Source organism: Podarcis bocagei, assembly GCF_964188305.1.
Source record: "Podarcis bocagei genome assembly, chromosome: 7".
In the NCBI taxonomy this organism is placed as follows: Eukaryota; Metazoa; Chordata; class Lepidosauria; order Squamata; family Lacertidae; genus Podarcis; species Podarcis bocagei.
This window is the reverse complement of record NC_138132.1, coordinates 71,120,034-71,140,340: the sequence shown is the minus strand read 5'-3', so window position 1 is coordinate 71,140,340 and position 20,307 is coordinate 71,120,034. Positions and strand designations below refer to the sequence as shown.

The following is a 20,307-nucleotide window of genomic DNA, read 5'->3' as shown; positions in this document are numbered from 1 at the left end:
TAAAGCTCCTTGTCACCAAGCTCCTTGAGAAAGTTGGGCTAGAAAGACAATAACTTAATTAATTAATATGGGATGTTTGTATCTGCCCATTGCAGTGCAGTCTTAGCTATGTCTACTCAGAATCAATGATGGAGTGGGGGGCAGGAATGCCAGGTTGAGCCCACGGCTGTGCGTGCCATGCAGCATGCATGGCCCTGGCACCAAAATATGGGGAATTTTGTGGGCACCTAGGGCCCCAGGGAGTTGGCACCTGTGGGGGGGAGAGATTCACTTTGCATTTAAAGGTGAACCTACCTAATTCGTGCGTTCTGATACAATGCACGAACCAAAACACAGCCGTTTGCTGTTATCTGAATTTTGCAATGCAGTTCTCTAGCCAAGTAAAGTGTCCAAAAATGGATACATTAGGGCAAAGTGTCCAGAAAAATGCATATGTTGCTGAAAATAGCATGCAAGACTGCAATATATTCGGACAATTGCATGGGAAATGTGCATCTTAGGAGAAGTGCACGCTAACTTTCTGATCATTTTTCACGAGGATCAAAAGAGAGAAAGAGAGAATTCACAAACTTGGTGTGGGAATGTGGAGAAGGGCACTTCCGGGGAATTCTGCTTCCCCAGAATTATGTCTGGTCTCTGGCAATCTGTTGTTTCTATTGATGGATTGTGGCAATGTCCACCATACCCTTTAGACAATTTCACTGAGGTAGCTTATATTAGCAAAATTATAATTTTTAAAAATGCAACAAAATGGTTAAAACAAACCTAATAGATAAAAGCAGCATAGATTAAAAGCCTAGGAATTAAATAATAATAGTAATTGCCTGGAGCCAAAATGACTTAAAAGGTGATACCAGGCAGGCCTCCCTAGGAAAATTATTCTATATTTGGGGTGCCACTACAAAACATGTCCTCTTTCTGTCACTGCACTGCAGATGACAGAGTCACAAGAAGAAAGGCCCTGCTGTCTGCCTGTTAGTCCAGGCTTATTCCACTATGAGCTGAAACTATTCTTTTTCTTCATTTTCTTACTCATTTCCCTTACCTGCCTAACTTCAGCAAAGTTACTATAGCCTTTGTCTTTGGATCATAACTCTGGGACCAGCTCTTATACCGAAAATCTGGTTCAGAACTATATTTGAGCAAAGGATCTTTTAATTCACATTTACATTTTGAGTTGTAAGAGTATCACACACAATATATGCATACATCTAAACTCAAGATTAAAGTACCTTCAAAATAATATTTCCAAATAGTTCAGCAAATTTACAAACATATTTCCCAGTAACCAAACGGTACTTATATTTATTACTTCTCCTTCACAAAGCATTTCAGGTTATTGGCATTTCCAAGGGAAAATTCTGATCAAATTGCCTATTCCACTAAACTACCGAGAGATTTTCATGAAGCAAACAATACCTGTCTTTATCCATTATGATTAGCAATGTTTTGAGAGTACTGATATTATGCATTAATAATATCTGCATTTATCACCTTCCCAAGTGAATACAGTTTCACCATAAACACATCATTCAACATTCTGTTTAACTCATCTTTCATAGTTTCATCTCTTGCTATTATTATATGCACAATGGATTTTCCGGCAACCTCTCAATTGTAAAATATTTTACGTAGCCAAACATGGCTCAAAAGACAAACAAACCACCTAGCCAAACAGACACCATTTTGGGGAGATATACGTATGAGATATTATGTTACATTGCTAAGCATTCTGATAAATCCCTTTGCTCGCTTCTAGAATTTCTGAATCTCCATTCATCCCCACCAAATAGTGATATCACCCACCCACAGTCTCGTCCATCTCCAAAATGTGTATCTCAAATGCCGTAAAGGGGAGGTTCAGAACTAATTAGTGGGTACTGCATACTTACTTGGCAGTGAATGGTTTTTGAAACCTGACTATGTCTGGCAAGCTGTTCTGCATCGGGTAAGACAAGGTACTCCTCTGTTACATGTTGTATTCCCCCCCGCCCCCATTCACCCTTGAATTTTCTTTAAGTTGCTGCATCTGAGAGCTTTGTTATATATTTCCAATAGTCACTGGTAGGCATTATTCAGCAAAGATGCATATTTCCCATGTGCTTCTGAGCTATTTCATTCATTCATATTTCTACACTTTAATCATTTCTGGTCCAGTTCTTAGACTGGTTGTGTGTTTCTTGTATTGATACTAGCTAACATAATTACACTCTGGGGTTTTAAAAGCCTTTTTATCAGTTTCAATTGCAAACTCAGGAAATCAGACGTCCTGATGTTGTTCTGGCTTTCTGACCCCCCAGTTTTTGCGAAATGCATTTACCTATATTTCCGTACTTTTCTTCTTTCAGATCTTGGGATGAGGCTTTTTGCGGCATTCTGAACTTGGTATGAGCATCCAAGAGAACATACCATACTTCAGAAATGCTGTTTTTATTTTTCACGACAAGAGCAAACATTTGTAACACCTACTGTGGAATTAGCAAATTATCCAAATGATAAAAATCTTTGTAGTTAAAAAGAGAAGCCAACACATACTTATCCTCAATAATTTCCAATGCCTTTTTTAAAAAAATCAAGTTCGCTAGTTGCCGAAGAAGACAGAATATTGATGACTCGTCCACATTGTCAGAAATGAAGCGTTCTTGTAGCTGCAGTGAGGTGACATTAATTTGTGAAAACTACAAAGAGGCCCCAGCTTCCTTAAAAGGCTAGTGCACTGAGCCTAGCATGTGCTTTCTTTGACAAGCACCTAGTCTTTCAGATTTATGTAGCAGCGAACAGATTATTTCAGCCATGAATTGCTTGTGTAGCACAAAACTATAGATGCTGACTTGAAACAAGTCTTAGGATGGGACTTGCTCCCAGGTAAATGTGTCACAGATGGCATCCTTAAGGCCACCTTAGAAATCTTCTCACTCTTTCTCTGTTGAAATGGCAGAAAACAGAGCAAAACCAGTAAAATGTAAGCACCTTGACCAGGCAGTTCACAAACCAACAGAATGCTATGCCTAGAAATAATAATGGCAGCAATAGAAATTGCATCAAACTAAGTTCTACTCAGAGTAGACCCACTGAAATCAGTTGACCCAAGTTAGCCGTGTTCATTAATTTTAGTGGGTCTACTTTGAGTAGGACTGGCATTGGAGTCAAAATAATAATGGTACTAAAAGTAGCATTAATCTCTGGGATATTTATCCCTGTTGAATGTGTTCTAATCCCAGGAATTATAATGAAGAGGGAACTGGGTTCTTGTTGGTTGCTGAGTTTAAAGTTTTGTGGGGGGTTTTATCTGTTTTCTTTTTGTTTTCTCCACCCCTCAAAAAAAAAACCTGAGGAAGTTTTCAGGCAGTTTCGAAACTCTGGACGCCTGACTCCCATAACCCAAACATCCTTTTCCTTCAAATTGCAAAGGGGCTGCAATCTCTCTCTTACATTCTTAGCATAAGGAGGCTGGTTTGATAAGAGCTGTGGGTGTGTCTCGGGTGTGAAAATTTTAGGTAACCGAGAGAGGATGAAGTGAAAGGAAGACTTTTGCAAGAGAGGGATAATCTGAACTGAGGATGTTCTGTTGCAGATAGAAGTTTTCCCCACACTCTGCACACACACGCTCTCTCGGCTTCCTGAGGCCCATAATATCTGCTGTTTCCCTCTAATCGCGTACAGAATGGTTTTTGTGGTCAGCTCTCTTGATTCCGGATTAAAGCACAGGGACCCTCTAAATTTAACCTGGGTCCATCCGATGGGGGATCTTGCACAGCAAAAGCAGGTCAGCAATTTCATTGTTGTTTTTTCTCTCTCTTCCTCTCCCTCTCCTCAGCCCAGCTTTTGTCACCTTGTGTTTGTCAATATGCCTGCATTCTGTGGAGCCTTTAAACCTCTGCTTTGCAATGCAGTGTAGATGGAGAGGGGCTGCTAGGGGCTTCTTAACTTTGAATCGTGTCTGGGCCAGGATCTAAAGGACAGCGGACCTAATTCCAATGAAGCTTGAAATCAGTACAACTGCCAACTCATCATGCTCCAGGATCATGCCCCTTTCCTCCACCTCACTCGGGAAACTTAATTAAGTTTTAGATGTAGGAACAAAAGGCCATCGGAAGCTGCTTTCTGCAGAATCAAATGATTGGTTCATCTAGTGCAGTATTGTCTAACTTGACAGGTAGTTGTTCTCCAGGGTTTCAGTTAGGAAATATCCCTGGAGAGATGGCAGAGATTGATCCTAAGATCTTCCACATGAAAAGCAGGTGCTGTCCTGCTGAGATACAGCCCTTCCCCATGTTTTTTGTAGGGATGGGGGAAGAGATTAAATCTGCTTCAAATTGAAATTCCAACCCACCCGATTTTCACTTTCCAAAATATTTACACAAATCAAAATGCAGCCATCGTTCAAAAGGTGCTCTTTCTCTGATTTTATTTGTATTTTATTTTTGCAATGCACTTCTCCAGCCAAGTAATGCGTACAGAAATGCACGAGCGATGATGAAAAATTCACTGAGGATTGGAAACTTTTCATTGAGTATTTAAAGAACTACTGCAGCGAGATGAAAACGCAAGCAGGACTTGAAATATGAGCAGCAGCAGCAGCATGTATTACTAAGATAAATAGGTTAAATTGAATGAATGGAATAGTATAGGCAAAATATGCAGCATTTAAGGAAACCATGGAAGGGGAGGACGGGAAGCCAATTGACAGAGTAACTTATGGTTTAGGTTAAAATTTGTAAAGTGTTTTTTTTTTCTCTGTGAAAAATTACTAAATAATAGTTTTTTTAAAAAAAATGCACATGCTAGGGTTAAGTCTGCATTGAAACGCACATATTAGTAAAAATAGCATACAAAAATGCATTATATCAGGGAATATTGCTTTGCAAAAAAAAAGAAATAAAAGGTTGCGTCAGAGAAAGCTGCGTATTATTAGAAATGCTAACAAATTTTCTTGAGGAATTGAGGACTGATGCGGGATTGTTGAGAACTGGACTTAAGCTTAGGAAAATGAGAAGGTGGAGGAAACCAAAACTGACAGTCTCAATAGACATGTGTCCCCCTAACAAAATGTTGCGTCTGTTCAGAGTAGGCCCATTTAAATTAACGGACACAGCTAACTTAGGTCCCATGAATTTCACTGGATTTATCCCTGAGTAAAACCTAGCTGGAGATAACCCATCCGCTCTGAAATTCAACCTTCATGAGATGAGATTACCGGACCGATCAACTTCCCCCCTGCTCCCAAAAGAAAGCTGGAGATGAACTTTGCAGAATTCCTCTTCAATCTCAGCACTCTTTAAAAGTTGATCTGTCCCGCATATTCTCCCACAGTGTGCTAGGAAGGATTCAACCTCGCCTGCCATGAGGTTGTGATCGTTCTTATCTGACTGAGTGGGTGGTGCCTTCTGGAATGAATTTCTATTCATTCTTTTTTCCTGCATTAAAAGATGCTTACAAGGGATTTTGCTGTTGTTTTACCTTCAGTTTAGCACTTAGGTTTACTTGAGGAATAAGGTCCTTCCTTTATGTATCCACCTTCAAGGAAGCTTTCGAGAGATGGCTCTAACTCTTGCTAGGTGGAAGGAAGGAAGGAAGCGGTAGGATATACAGTATACCAGTTTTGGGGAAGTGATTCCCTTGCCGCTCGACATCCTTTTCATTGGTAAACGGTGCCCTCTAGCGGGCGAACGAAAAACGCGGATGCACCCCCTCAGAGAACGTGAGAATGCCTTTCAAAATAAAGGTCCATAAATCCAACAAGTTAAAAAGCAGCAGTTCGTGATCCAGCCCTATCCATTTATTAAAATTATATCTGACAGGCTATTTGGCTAAATCTGGGTGAGATGTGTCAGAAATGGGTTCACTTTGAAAAGCAGAGGGTAAACCAAGACAGAGGAGAAACAATAGTTGTTTTGTGCCTATAAGGCCAACAGGGGATGAAATACTGTTCCTTCTGTCTTGCGCGGGGTGGTATATATCACACACTGAATGAATCATTCTTTGAGCACAACAAATTTCAGCATTTCCTCGGGAGTTGCTTAGAGGCACCACCAAATATCGGCTAAAACCGAATTCAGAGCGAATTCACAGCTTCTGAAACAACTGTGTGATTTTCAAGGGAACATTTGGTGGTGGTGGTGAGGAGAAAAGATTATAAATTATCCCCAGGGCCGCTGCATGCCGCCAAAGTCATTTTGCTTCTGAGGAACAATAAGATTGGTAGTAGCGATATATGTGCAGCCTATGTTGTTACATAGACTTTATTCTGTGTTCTGCTGTGTTGTGTTTTAATTGTCGGTGTGGATTGCACACCGTCATTTTAATCTTTGTTTTGTAATATTTTATAACATATGTGTGTTGTTAAGCATTCCAGGAAAAAGGACAGGATAAAAGAATGAGAAATCAATAATATTGCAGGTTGCTTTAGGTCAGGGACGCGGACTTATAAAAAATATTGGGGGGGGGGCCCGGGAAAGCTCATGAATAATAAATAAGCTCATGAATATGCAAATAAAGTGGCGCCGCCTCCTCGTGAGCGAATAGGGGAGAGCGTGCTGCGCCTATTAATCAGCTCCGAAGGAAATTGGGTGGAGCTTTTGCTCGGGAGGGAGGGCAGGAGGCATGCAGCCCGACCCTGTGCATTTTGGGCTGGGGGAGGGGCGGCGATGGCGCTCTGCTGGAGGGGCGCCGGAGATTATTGGGGGGCAGAGCCCCCCCAAACGAATTTTTGAGGGGGCTCGGGCCCCCTCAAGCCCCATGGAGTCGGCGCCTATGCTTTAGGTTCTTAATGCAAGTTTCTTTCTTTCTCTCCCTCTATCTACACCTTTTTCTAAGAGTGCCACTTCGCATGACAAAAATTAAAAGCAGATCCCTCACATGGGATTCTAATATTAAGAAACTTAAACTAGTCTTCCCTGACATGCTGCCCTCCAAATGCCCTTGCGGGTACTTATTAATTACGTACCACTTAATGGCAATATTGGCTTCTAAGTGGTTTACAAGTATGAAAGCCAGCAACACAGATATTAAAATATAAACATCCATACTTAAGAGACACACTAAAACAATCCCATTAAAGCATTAAATATAAGCACCCATAATTAAAATGGGGGGGGCACAATTCCATTAAAACAGTACACCAATTAAAACAAGAGATGAGAGGTCAAAGGTGGAAAGATCATAGGAATGCCTGTGTAAATAGGTGTATCTTCCAAAGCCGGCGGAATGCCAGTGCAGATGGAGCTTCTCTCATTGGACGCTAGCTCCTATCCTCCCTGGCCATTGGCTGTGCTGGCTGGGGTTGATGGGAATTGGAGTCCAGAAACATCTGGAGGGCCCTAGGTTGAGGATGGATGTTTTCGGGGAGGGAAAGGGGAGGAAACCACTGTTGGCTCCTGGTTTTCCAGGGCAGGTGGGCATTGTGCTCTCAGCAGGCTCTCGTTTCCTGAATGTGTTCTCCACCTCCTCCTTATCACTGTCATTGCTGCCCACTCCTATCTTTCTCTCCACCCATTCCACACCAACTCTCAAAGTAGGCAAAGGCTGGTGCTCTATTCCCCAGCTACTCATATGCAGAGAGCAGAGGTAAGCAAGCAGCACATTGAGGAAAGAGTGGACCAGGAAGCTCCAGGGATTGGCAATGGGCCCTTACTGGTGTGGGGGCCTTGGCTGGTGCCCAGTGATATCAGGCCCTGCTGCCAGCCCTGGAGGGCGCACTAGGGGTGAATCGGAACCAATGCAGTGTCAAGAACTTTGGACTGTGTCCAGTGTTTATGGTTGTTGTTGTTGTTTGGTCGTTTAGTCGTGTCCGACTCTTCATGACCCCATGGACCAGAGCAGGCCAGGCACTCCTGTCTTCCACTGCCTCCCGCAGTTTGGTCAAACTCATGCTGGTAGCTTTGAGAACACTGTCCAACCATCTCGTCCTCTGTCTTCCCCTTCTCCTTGTGCCCTCCATCTTTCCCAACATCAGGGTCTTTTCCAGGGAGTCTTCTCTTCTCATGAGGTGGCCAAAGTATTGGAGCCTCAGCTTCACGATCTGTCCTTCCAGTGAGCACTCAGGGCTGATTTCCTTCAGAATGGAGAGGTCTGATCTTCTTGCAGTCCATGGGACTCTCAAGAGTCTCCTCCAGCACCATAATTCAAAAGCATCAATTCTTTATGGTCCAGCTCTCATTTCCATACATAACTACTGGGAAAACCATAGCTTCCTATTGAAATGACTAGACCTAACTTAGTTCTATTAATTCAGCAGGTCTACTGCGAGTCAGGCTTAGTTGGGTGCAACCCTTCTTTTGGTGAGTAAAGGTTTGCTTGCTTGTTTGGAGTATTGGTCACTAATTTGCAAGATAGCATGGATATCTAGCTAGATAAGTTCTCAGGGGAAATTTCCCCATCTCTCAGGAGGTTGCCATTTTCCACCATGTCATAGGCCGCAGGTTAGGCTCAGCTATATCTCCCAGCTCCCCACTCTAGTGAAGATTTCTGTTTAGAAAGAGACTCGCGAGTATTGAAAGACCAATACTGCAGCTGCTGCCTCTAGTTGCAGTCACCAGGCTGTGAAACATCGCACTGTGGGATGTGTCAAGCCACCTGCCCCTTCCTCTCTGTGGAAAGGTCCCCTCCACTGCGGGTGCTGAACATGCAGCCTTAGGACACTTGCGTCAAAAGCTAATATGCTGTTTTTGCAAGGCTGGTTGCATAAAACACATGAGCTTATTTTTTTGAAGTCAGGACAGGTATTTACAAGCAGCAAAAGAACGAGTGGGGAAAGGAATGCATCAAATATAAACCAGGGGCATGGTCTTAGAGGGTTCAGTTGTATTATTATTATTATTATTATTATTATTATTATTATTATTATTATTATTATTATTATTATTTGCAAACATTTTCATACTGCCAATGTTAAGGAAAAGTATCCCCCCAGTGAACAGCATAAGGGGTTGTAGATAATGCTAGACCTACTCAGCCCAGTATACCTGAAGTAGTATCTCCACCCCCATCGTATGGCCCAGACATGGAGGTCCAGCGCCGAGGGCCTTCGGGCGGTTCCCTCGCTGCAAGAAGCCAAGTTACAGGGAACCAGGCAGAGGGCCTTCTCAGTAGTGGCACCCTCCCTGTGGAATGCCCTCCCACCAGATGTCAAAGAGAAGAACAACTACCAACTTTTAGAAGAACAACTTTTAGAAGACATCTGAAGGCAGCCCTGTTTAGGGAAGCTTTTAATGTTTAACAGACCACTGTATTTTAATACTTTGTTGGAAGCCGCCCAGGGTGGCTGGGGAGACTCAGCCAGATGGGCAGGGTATAAATAAATTATTATTATTATTATTATTATTATTATTATTATTATTATTATTATTATTATGAGCACTGCAACCCCATAGTTGCCTTTGGCTGGACTTAACTGTCCAGGGGTCCTTTACCTTTATGTTTACCTGAGCAGCCTAAGCAAAGCCCTGCTACACCTTCAGTCTCTTTGGGGCTTCCTCTGCCCTCACCTACATCCTCTTCAGGCTCCTCCGATCTCAGGAAGGGTCTCTTCACAAGCCACGAGGGCTCTCCAGCTCTCTCCTGCCATTTCCTGCTTTGAATCTATTTCTATCCTGGCACTATGCATATACATGGTTGCGTACGAGGGAAGAGTGCATAAGTGAGGGGGACGCCTGTATTTTAACCCCCCCCCCGGGGGGGGTTATAAATTGAGCAATAGTAACAAAATCTCTCCCATAACTACTAGCATTGTTATAAATTTAAATTTTCAGTTATAATGCAGGGGAAAGGGGCATAAGTTTGGATATATTTCTGGGACTCAGTCATGCTGCAACAGATTCATTTTCAACACTGAGTGACACACATTTCTGCCACATTTATAAGCTGTGGGTCTTCTGATTGGAGTTCTTCTTTTGGGAAACAAAGTAAAGGGACACTGACAGTATTGTTGTGTTTTGTGGTGGAGTTACTTGACAACTGGTGTCCTGTGATTTGTTGAATTGTGGTCAAGATTAATTTCCCTCTCCCCCTCAAAGACAAAAAATAATAATACATGGACAACATGAATTAATTATCCACAATAGCCTCGACTGTTTTTGAAGCACAAAATCAGTAGTACAACACAGACCTGTATCATGGCTGCACATTGGTTGCGGAACTGTCTCCTTTGGGAATCGTTTTCATTACAAATCTTGGGCCTGTTGTGGAAGCTCTAGCTGGTACAGGATGCGGCTGCTAGACAGGGGGGTGGGCAGATGGTCAACCAGATATGAACCTCTTGCTAAAACATCTGCATTGTCTGCCAATGTGCCACTGGACGAGTTTCATTCATGGTTCTTGTGTTGATATGAAAAACCCTTGAAAAACAAACAAACATGGGTATACTTTTAGGACTGCTCAACCCTTTCTATCCCAGCTCAATTTCTGAGATCATCCACCTCCACCCCACCCCACCCCAGTGGCAGTGGCTAAATGTAAGATGTGATTAATAAACTCAAGCAGACAATGATCTAGATTAGAAATGGCCACAACTTTATTGATTACAGATATAGGTGGGGTTTTTGCTCAGGCATTGGGTGTAGATCCGTTCCAGCCCCCACCCCCGACAATAACAAAAATTCTTTAATTTAAAAAAGGTTAGGGAATTCAGCCCCCCTCCCCAAGTTCCTACTCAAAAACAACCCTGTTGTTAATGGTTTTTTATGTTTTATCACTATACAGCACCCTGATATTTTATGATACAGCAGAATAGAGGTGGCGTGGGTGTTGTTGTTTTTTACAAATAAATAAACCCAGTGCTAGCTAACATTCTTGAACCAGTGACCTGTTCCATGTACTTCTCTATTACCAGGAATGTGTGAATTTGGAGATGGTGGTTGGTGCAGAAGTGGGGGATTGTTGGTATTTATGACTTCTTGGGCTCTGCCATGACTGTATAGCTCCTGCATATAGGCAAATGGGTTTTCCGTCATTCACTTTGTGGCTGACCCACAGATCACTATTGCACGCTCATAGTTTGGCTTGCAGCTGAAGTGGATGAGACTGGTTGAGTGAGGAGCATTGCATGTACCCATGAGGGATGTTGCCCTGTGCATCAGAGAGGAAGATTTCAAGCATAACAAAAACCAGAAGAGTACAAGAAGCATGATAGAGGCCAATATTTGGGGTTGCATCTAATTCTTCTCAGAGTAGAGCCGTCCTTCAGTGCTGAATGGCATTGGGAGCCCCTTCTCACCCAAAGCTCTGTGAAGACATCAAAGCTATGCAGACCTTTGGATCATTCCACATATAGGGGTGTGTTGAAAACCTCTCCCTGGCAGGAAACACCCTTGGGGCACTGTGATCTTCACTCGGGCAGAAGTGAGGAGACTTTTGCAAGGCCACTGACCAACTTCCCCCTCCAAACAATCCAAGTTTGTGTTTGCCAATCAGGGAAAAAAAGACATGTGCTTTGAGCTATATTGAATTGTGACTTTCCCTCCTCTGAGTCCATGAAAATCTGGCAAACTTAGCATATGAATAATAGCCGGGAGCAGGGGTGGGGGGTGGGGTAGAAGCTGAAAAGAGCCAAGATCAAACAGATCAAGGGGCAATTTTCTTTTTCCCTCTGGGGGGAAAAAGGCCTTTAAGTCATACGAAAGTGACTGTGCAGATTTAATATTTTCTCTTCTTCTCTTCTCTTCTCTCTCTTTGCAAATGTCTAGATTTATTATAAAGTTATTAAAGAAATTGAACCCGGAGAAGAGCTGCTGATGTATATGAAAGAAGGTACTTATCCGACTGGGAACATCCCACCCAGTTTGGAAGGTAAGAATTGATATGCGAACACACTCTGCAACCTTGCCCCATTTCCTTCAAGACATGAAGCTCCCCAAACACGCACACAACGAGCCAAATATGATGAAGGAGTTAGAAGAACTCACCTGTGAGAAAAGGTTCCAACATGTAGGATGTTTTAGTTTTAGGAGCGAATAAGGGATTGGGGACATGATAGAGGTAATTATAATTATGCATGATTTGGTAAAAGTGGATAATGCTATAAAACCCTGGGGTGATCCAATGTAGCTGAATGCTGGACAATTCAGGTCAGAAAACAGGACTGGACTCATACACACCTTCCATAGTTGGAATTTTCTCCCCCAATATATAGTGATGGCCGGCAACTTGGATGGCTTTGAAGAAGGCAAACTCAAGGACGACAAGGCTATCAGCGTTACTAGCCACAATAGCTGTGTCCTCCCTCCACTGCCAGAGGCAATATGCTTCTGAATGCTGGTTGTTGGGAATCACAAGTGGGAAGAGGCGTCCTTCTTGTGGGCTTTTCATAATGGGCATCCGGTTGGCCACTGTGAGAACAGGATGCTGGACTAGACACTGCCTTGGCCCAGCATGGCTCATGAAATGTATCATAAAGAGGAGGCCGCAGAGGGGATGCAAAGCATCGACACCTTTTTTTTTAAATCAAGCAGTTTGTGGAGGAAACAAATTGTGCAGCTTGCAATGCAGAACTGAAATGAAACTGAGAGCCGGCACCACAGTTCTTGGTATGGCAAGCCAAGAGAGCCAATGCACTAGAGTGTTTCTTTTCGGCTTGTTATTCTGCCCCATTGTGTGACTGCAGCATTTCCATCATGAGAGTGAGGAGCTCTGCCAAGAAGTGGACTACAGTATCTGCATCCGCAAAGGGTGACGAGTTGGCAGCTATTTAATTCGTTTTCTTCATCCTCATTGCAGGAGAGCTATGCTGAGGAACTGATCTTTGGCATGTACACTACTCTCTGCTCTGTAAAATGCAATGCTTTTTGGCAGGGAGGCTGGGAGATCCTGCAGGCATGGTGGCTGCATCAGCAGCCTTGGGTGTGGACCTTTCTGCTTCTAATGTTGCCCTGTGGGCATGGGAAGGGCTGTAGCTCAAAAGCAGAGCATCTGTCTTGCATGCAGAAGGCTACAGGTTCTGTCCCCAGCACCCCCAGTCAGTGTAGGCAGACCAATGGGTTTGACTCAGTATAAGGCACCTTCCTATTTCCCCATGTCTTAAGAGAAGTTCCATAGCTCAGTGGTAGAGCACCCGCTTTGCATGCAGAAGTTCCCAGGTTTGATCCCCATCATCTCCAGGCAGGGCTGCCAGTCAGTGTAGACAATACTGAACTAGACCCATCCTCAGAACTGGGCCACTGACCCATCCTCAGAACTGGGCTCTTAAGCCAAACTGCATGCTCCAAGCACCACGTGGTACAGTCCTTCCTGGACTGTAGGTGTGATGATACTGAGGGAGGCTATGAAACAAATGGGAGAAGTAGACTGCTTAGTTCTGGAAGATTTGTTGAGCATCATACATTTCATTTCATTCCAAAACGACACATTTCTGAATCTATCCGGGCGGGGTGAACCCCCCCAAAACCCCATTTACCTTGCTTCCAACAATGTTCCATTTTTGACATGCCACAGTATTTATCTACCACCTCCTAATAGCGTATCAAGTAGCAGGCAGTTGCTGGCTAATTGCTTCCCAAACATAATAACCTATCATCATCAAACATTTGACTTTTTAAATACTTTGTCTTTCTTCTTTTCCTCTTTTTTATCCCCCCCCCTTTTTTTTTTTGCCTTCGACAAGGCTCGGTCTCTCCCCCCACCTTGCTTTTCCAGTGCAACTCTGAATTGCACAAGAAAGGAAATGTTAAAATGTTCCACACAAAGATAATTAAAATCTTTTTCTCCAAGCCGCAGCCAAATGTGGCAGACCCCCTTATCACTGCAGGAATTTTGAGCAGGGCTCTTGAATTCCTTTGAGATACGGTTCTGGTAGATTAGCATGTAGATCCTACAATTATGTTCCCCTTGGTCTCTTTGAAAGCTATTACGGCCTGATGTAATTTTTTTTCTCCCCTTCCTCTTCTCCCCCGGTTACTTTCTCACTATGTCCTAAGTGTTCCTGATGGAACATAAGGCAGAAGCGTGTAACACAAATTTGACAAAGAGGGCAGGAAAGAATGACAGAAAAGAATTGCCTGGAGAGATTCAACCCCTCCCTTAATGCCATGAGTCCTAATCTAACCCCAAGGAACATAGGAAGCCACCTTATAACAAGTGTGGCCACTGGTCCATCTAGTGGTCTGTCTACACTGATAGGCAGCCTCTCTCAAGGATTTCAGCCATTATGATTTCAGGCAAAAGCCAGTGTTGCACAGAGGTTAGAGCAGAGCTTCCCAAACTGTGTGTCGCGACACGTAAGAGTGTCGGCTGCAGGGCTGGAAAGGGGTTAGCTTAATCTCTAGTTTGCTAGTAAAACTGAATTACTGTATCACAAAATGATGCATGTCTATAAAGTGGGTCACCATCATGAAAAGTTTGGAAAGCTCTGGGTTAGAGTGTCGCGCGCTTAGGGAGACCAGGGTTCAAATCCCCATGAAGCTCACCGGGTGACCCTTAGGCCAGTACCTCACTCTTGGCCGAACCTACCTCAAAGGGTTATTGTTGGGGTTGATTGGAGAGGGGGAGAACCTTACATGCCACTTTTAGCTCCATGGAGAAAAAGATGGACAGATGGATGGATGGATAGATAGATAGATAGATAGATAGATAGATAGATAGATAGATGATAGATAGATAGATAGAGATGATAGATATAGATAGATAGATAGATAGATAGATAGATAGATAGATAGATAGATGATGGATAGATAGATAGATAGATAGATAGATAGATAGATAGATAGATAGATAGATGATAGATAGAGATAGATAGATGATAGATAGATAGATAGATAGATAGATAGATAGATAGATAGATAGATAGATGATAGATAGATAGATATAGATAGATAGATAGATAGATAGATAGATAGATAGATAGATAGATAGATAGATATAGATATAGATAGATAGATAGATAGATAGATAGATAGATGATAGATAGATAGATAGATGATAGATAGATAGATAGATAGATATAGATGATAGATAGATAGATGATAGATAGATAGATAGATATAGATGATAGATAGATAGATGATAGATAGATAGATAGATAGATAGATAGATGATAGATAGATAGATAGATAGATAGATAGACAGATAGATGATAGATAGATTAGATAGATAGATGATAGATATAGATATAGATGATATAGATATAGATGATATAGATATAGATGATATAGATGATATAGATATAGATATAGATATAGGTATAGGTATAGGTATAGATATAGATATAGATATAGATATAGATATAGATATAGATATAGATATAGATATAGATATAGATATAGATATAGATATAGATATACAGTGGTGCCTCGCAAGACGAAATTAATCCGTTCCGCGAGTCTCTTCGTCTTGCGGTTTTTTCGTCTTGCGAAGCACGGCTATTAGCGGCTTAGCGGCTTTAAGAAAAAGGAAACAAACTCGCAAGAACTCACAAGACGTTTCGTCTTGCGAAGCAAGCCCATAGGGAAATTCAACTTGTGAAGCGACTGAAAAAACGCAAAACCCACCACTGTAGATAGATATAGATATAGATATAGATATAGATATAGATATAGATATAGATATAGATATAGAGATAGAGATAGAGATAGAGATAGAGATAGAGATAGAGATAGAGATAGAGATAGAGATAGAGATATAGATAGAGATAGATAGAGATAGAGATATAGATATAGATATAGATATAGATATAGATATAGATATAGATATAGATATAGATAGAACTGAGCCTGATACCTGGAGATATTGAGGATTAAATTTGGGACCTTTTCCTGCAAAGCAGATGCTCTACCACTCTACCACTGAGCCTGATACCTGGAGATATTGAGGATTAAATTTGGGACCTTTTCATGCAAAGCAGATGCTCTACCACTGATCTATGTCTCTCCACAAAACCCTTACTGTCGTGCCTTCACACTAAACTCTGGTTTGGCTTAGCGTTACGTGTGAACCAGCTCTACTAACATGCTTTAGGGCAATGGTGAGGAAGCTTTTCCATTTTTCAATGGGGGTCCCATTTCCTCAGCTGTGGGTGTGGCAAAAGTACGGGCATGGCCAGACAACACACTGCTTTCTGGGTAAAATCACTAGGGGAGGATGCAGAACAGGGCCAATGAGGGGGGTGGCCCAGTGTGTATAACCTGTGGAGACTCCCAAGGTCTGGAGGGTCAGCCCACAAACCTGAGGCTGCACAGACCTGCTTTGAAGCTCCTGTGCTCCCTTCCGCATAAAGTCAGAGAGAGATTTAGAGCTCTATAGGGGTTGGTTATTTCCCACTGAGCAGTGTGAACTGTAGCATATCTGACTGCAGTAGGTGTCCTGTTTTGCACCCAACGCAGACTCCTAATGGATATCTTCATTCATGAGGCACAGCAGCAGACATAGAGTTAAAGCATGACAATGCAGAAAACAGGCGAGATGTTCAGAACTGAAGATGTCCCAACAGTGCCCACACCCTGCCCACCAAGCTTTTAAGTACAGTGGTACCTCGCAAGATGAATGCCTCGCAAGACGAAAAATGCTCAAGACGAAAGAGTTTTCCGTTTTTTGAGTCATTCCGCAAGACGAATTTCCCTATGGGCTTGCTTCGCAAGACGAAACGTCTTGCGAGTTCTTGCGAGTGTTTCCTTTTTCTTAAAGCCGCTAAGCCGTTAATAGCCGCTAAGCCGCTAATAGCCGCTAAGCCGCTAATAGCCGTGCTTCGCAAGATGAAAAAACTGCAAGACGAAGAGACTCACGGAACAGATTAATTTCGTCTTGCGAGGCACCACTGTATGAGGCAAGATGCACTCGACCACGAGGCTCGCTCACTTGGAGGGGATGTGAGGATTGCAAGCACCCATTCATCCAGGGTGGGTGGGAGGCAATACCTGGTTCTGGGCAGCAAGACTACTCTCTCTCTCATTCATGCTCCTGATCATTTGCTGCTGCCTTCAGAGTTTCATCCCACCTTGGCTGCCCAAAGCCCTCCCCAGCTTCCATTTAGACCCTCTGCTCTTCCTGTAGACCATGGAGAGGAGCCAGCACCCGGGAACCCCCTTCTGAAGTGGCTGAAGTCAAAGCACAACAGGGAGAGCCCCCCCATCCTCTGACCCCATTTCCCAGCAACCAGCCTCTCTATGGGTGACCACATGTCCCAGTTTAGAGAGAATGGTCTTCTCAGTCCAGTGTCAAGATAAGGAACCATAAAAAGAGAGTGCAGCATGGAACCTGCCCATCAACCCTTTAAGACCTAGACCCCTGTAAGACCTGGAACCCCTTAATACCTGGGACACAAACTGAGCAGACACACCAGTCACCTTAGCCCTGTCGTCTGCACTAGAGTGAGATGCCTTGTATTCCTATTTAAAGGATTATAGTTCTGTCTAAGTTTGTATTTGTACATGTGAATTAGAACATGTGAACATTATGGGTTGTATCCAGGGCTGGTACTACCTAATATTGATGGACATGACTAACTTAGGTCATTAATTTCAATGCTTCTACTCCGCCCAGGACCTAGCTGTATACAGCCCTATTGAAATCACTGTCATCTCTCACCTTCTGTTTTCAAGATCCCTGTCTCTCTTTTTGGGCAATGCAAAAGTGGCTGTATATAAAGGTTGTATCCAATGTAGTCCTATGCAGCATGGACCCATGGGGAGCAATAGATGTGAGCAACTTAGGTCCATTCATTTCAGTGGTCTACTCTGTGAAGGACTGGCGTTGGATACCAAACCCCCCCCCTTATTTGTTCATATTTTTAAATTGAATGTTATGGTTTGTTCTGTAAATATGAATAAGAACAGTTTTAAAAGTAGTGACAGGCTTTATATTAGCAGTAAAACTGTTAGAGGAAGCGAGTGAGCAAGAGGCTTTAATTACAAAGCAAGCTTCTGAAACGGAGGATTTCAGTGCTGAGGAAGGTGGGAAACCGTAAAGCAAAAGCAGGGGAAAAAGAAGAAGAAATTTACCAAAGCTTCTGTTTCAAGCGAGGAGGAAGAAATCCTGCTCTGTCCCGACTCTCCTCCCAGAAACCGCTCTGCTGGAAAATTTACAGCGCTAAGCCGATTGTTTGGTTTGGCACTCTGGTCAGGATGCTGTCTTGTAAACTTAATAATAGCTGCCCTCCTTTTAATTTGTTTGACCTTGACTACAATAATTTATTATGTGCGTTAGAAGGTTTCTCTCTCTCCCTCCTCCCCCCGTCACTTTTCTTTAAAACAAAGAATTTGGCTTCTTCCCCTTGACTGCATGGAGAGAGCTGTGCCTCGGAATTCCCTTTGGCTTCAGTCGCTCATGTGGCGGCTGGTTAGCAATCAACTTCATATTTAAACAGAGGATAGAGTTTTATTTTTTATTTTCCCCTTTTACATGTATATTTGAATCCCTGGAAAACCTAAAAGGCTGGTTTTTCCTCATTGGAAAGACATAATTAATCTTGGTCTTGGTGAATGGTTAGTTCAGCATCTCTCTGCATTTTGTCAGTGCTGCTGACAATGTCTGCCTTTTCCTTCACCCTCCGCCTCACCCCCACCTTAAGTCTGCCTTCAGATTAAACTCTCTGGGTTAGGGAGGTAAGAAGGTTTTCCATTCTGCCTTGTCGTCATCCCATGCAGCGCTGTCTCCATCCTGCTGCAGTTTGCCTTCTGCCAAAACCGTCGTTACTTCTCTCACTGGCCATTGCGGCAGAATTGTGCAGCCTGCATAATCTGCAGAACAAATTACGCAATTGATTGCGTAAATAATGCAAGATGCATTGTCGTTCCGTCATTCCAACGCATTCATTTCAACACAAATAAAAAAGGGGGGTAATCAATTGCATATTCTTTGCATATCGTTTTGGCTCTGGCCCCACTTGCTAGCTGCATGACATAAAAAGGTTCCTCGCCTCTATGATACGGGAAGAACCATAAGAAGAGCCTGCTGGATCAGACAAATGGCCCCTCTTGTCCAGCGTCCTGTTTCCCCAGAGACCACCCAGATGGCTTGGGGAGGCCTCAAGGCAAACCCGTTCCTTTTGGGTTCTCATTCTTCCAGCCTCAAGTTCCGTTCTCCACATTTCCACATCAGTTGGCAATGCAGGAGGCGGGGAAGGCCTCATGAAAATTAATCAGCATTTTACATAAGAAGAGCCTTGCTGGATCAGGCCAATGTCCCATCTAGTCCAGCATCCTGTTCTCACAGGGACCAACCAGATGCTTGTTGGGAAGCCAGCAATCAGGATTCAGGCAAAAGAGTGATCTCCCTTCCTGTGGTTTCCAGCAATCAGGGTTCAGAACCATTGCTGTCTCCAAATGTGGGGGCAGAGCATAGTCATCACAGCTAGTAGCCAGCCCTCTGCTCTGTGAGTTTTAATCCATCTAGGTTGGTGACCCCAGGCCTGCCTCCTTCAGCATCGGGTTGGCCATTGGGAAAACAAGATGCTGGGCTGAACAGCCCTGATCCAGCAGGGCTCTTCTTATGTTGTTCTGTTCTCTGCTCCAGCCAGTGTGGTGTAGTGGTTAAGAGCGGTGGACTCGTAATCTGGTGAACCGGGTTTGATTCCCCGCTCCTCCACATGCAGCTGCTGGGTGACCTTGGGCTAGTCACACTTCTCTGAAGTCTCTCAGCCCCACTCACCTCACAGAGTGTTTGTTGTAGGGGAGGAAGGGAAAGGAGATTGTTAGCCGCTTTGAGACTCCTTCGGGTAGTGATAAAGCGGGATATCAAATCCAAACTCCTCTTCTTCCTTCCTTCCTTAGAAGTGCACACGTACCGCTGTGAGGACTGCGACGAACTCTTCCAGTCAAAGATGGACATGAGGCGGCACAAGAAATACTCTTGCAATGCCGTCAGCTCCCTCTACGAGACCCTCAGCGAGGAGATCAAGCAGGAAGGGGCTTCCGATGAGCAGGTCCACGAGTGCAAGGATTGTGAGAGGATGTTCCCAAACAAATACAGGTAACACACCTGGGAACCGGTGAGATGCTGAGCATCCTGGCTGGGGCTGGTTGGAGTTGGTCCAGAACACCTGGAGGGCAGCAGGTTTACTCTGTAGCCCTCTTACCCTGTTAGACCTCTTTCAAAATTAGTGGTGATGGGAAGAACTGGAGTATCCATGCAACGTGTCCGCCCATTTCTCTCTTTCAGCTTGGAACAGCACATGATCATCCACACTGAGGAACGGGAGTACAAATGTGACCAGTGTCCGAAGGCCTTCAACTGGAAATCAAACCTGATTCGTCACCAGATGTCGCACGATAGCGGCAAGCGATTTGAATGTGAAAACTGTGTAAAGGTATGGCTGTGATGGGCGCCATTGATTGACTCTGGTTGTGGTCCCAACCACTCAAGAGGATCAACCCTACCTTCCTTTGA

General features: G+C 43.5%; 1 protein-coding gene across 5 annotated transcripts in view; it reads left to right on the top strand.

The window, feature by feature from the left end:
• The window catches only part of PRDM16 (PR/SET domain 16), a 473,218-nt gene that overhangs the window by 415,164 nt on the left and 37,747 nt on the right, over positions 1-20,307 (top strand). For all 5 annotated transcript variants that reach the window (XM_081201404.1, XM_081201406.1, XM_081201407.1 and 2 more), the window contains exons 5-7: positions 11,682-11,784; positions 19,692-19,890; positions 20,080-20,227. In XM_081201404.1, the coding sequence (XP_081057530.1) occupies positions 11,682-11,784; positions 19,692-19,890; positions 20,080-20,227 (450 nt within the window). The remainder of the gene's footprint in view (positions 1-11,681; positions 11,785-19,691; positions 19,891-20,079; positions 20,228-20,307) is intronic.